Source organism: Merops nubicus, unplaced genomic scaffold, assembly GCF_000691845.1.
Source record: "Merops nubicus isolate BGI_N331 unplaced genomic scaffold, ASM69184v1 scaffold48965, whole genome shotgun sequence".
Lineage (NCBI taxonomy): Eukaryota > Metazoa > Chordata > Aves > Coraciiformes > Meropidae > Merops > Merops nubicus.
Window position 1 is genome coordinate 325 of NW_008611243.1, and position 572 is coordinate 896.

At 56.6% G+C, this 572-nt stretch overlaps 1 protein-coding gene across 1 annotated transcript in view; it reads left to right on the forward strand.

Annotated features, from left to right (window-relative positions):
• The window catches only part of LOC103773765 (histone-lysine N-methyltransferase SETDB1-like), a gene marked incomplete at both ends in the record, with an annotated part of 3451 nt that overhangs the window by 298 nt on the left and 2581 nt on the right, over positions 1–572 (forward strand). The window contains 1 exon segment of the mRNA XM_008941142.1: positions 1–353. Within this exon segment, the coding sequence (XP_008939390.1) occupies positions 1–353 (353 nt within the window).

Genomic DNA, 572 nt, shown 5'->3' on the forward strand with positions numbered 1-572 from the left:
ATGGGTTTCCACGTCCTCTACAAAACCCCCTGTGGGTTGTGCCTCAGGAGCATGCAGGAGATCGAACGGTACCTCTTTGAGACAGATTGTGACTTCCTTTTCCTGGAAATGTTCTGTTTGGATCCTTACGTTTTGGTGGATCGAAAATTCCAGCCTTACAAACCTTACTACTACATCGCGGATATCACCAAGGGGAAGGAGGACGTGCCCCTCTCCTGTGTCAATGAGATTGACAACACCCCCCCACCCCAGGTGGCCTACAGCAAGGAGAGGATCCCTGGGAAAGGGGTGTACATCAACACCAGCTGGGAGTTCCTGGTGGGCTGTGACTGCAAGGATGGCTGTAGGGACAAGTAGGTGACTCCTCGTCGTCCGGGTGTCGGAAGGGTGAGGGGTGGATCTGCTCTGAGGGGGGGTTGAGTGGAGTGGAGGTTTCGTGGTGAGGTGTGGGGTGGTTGGATGGGTTGGGTTGGGTTGGGTTGGGTTGGGTTGAGAGGGAGCTTGGAGCTCCTGGAGTCCACCCAGGTCCCCACTGCCCCGTGTCCCTCACCCCACATCTCCACGGCTTGGGA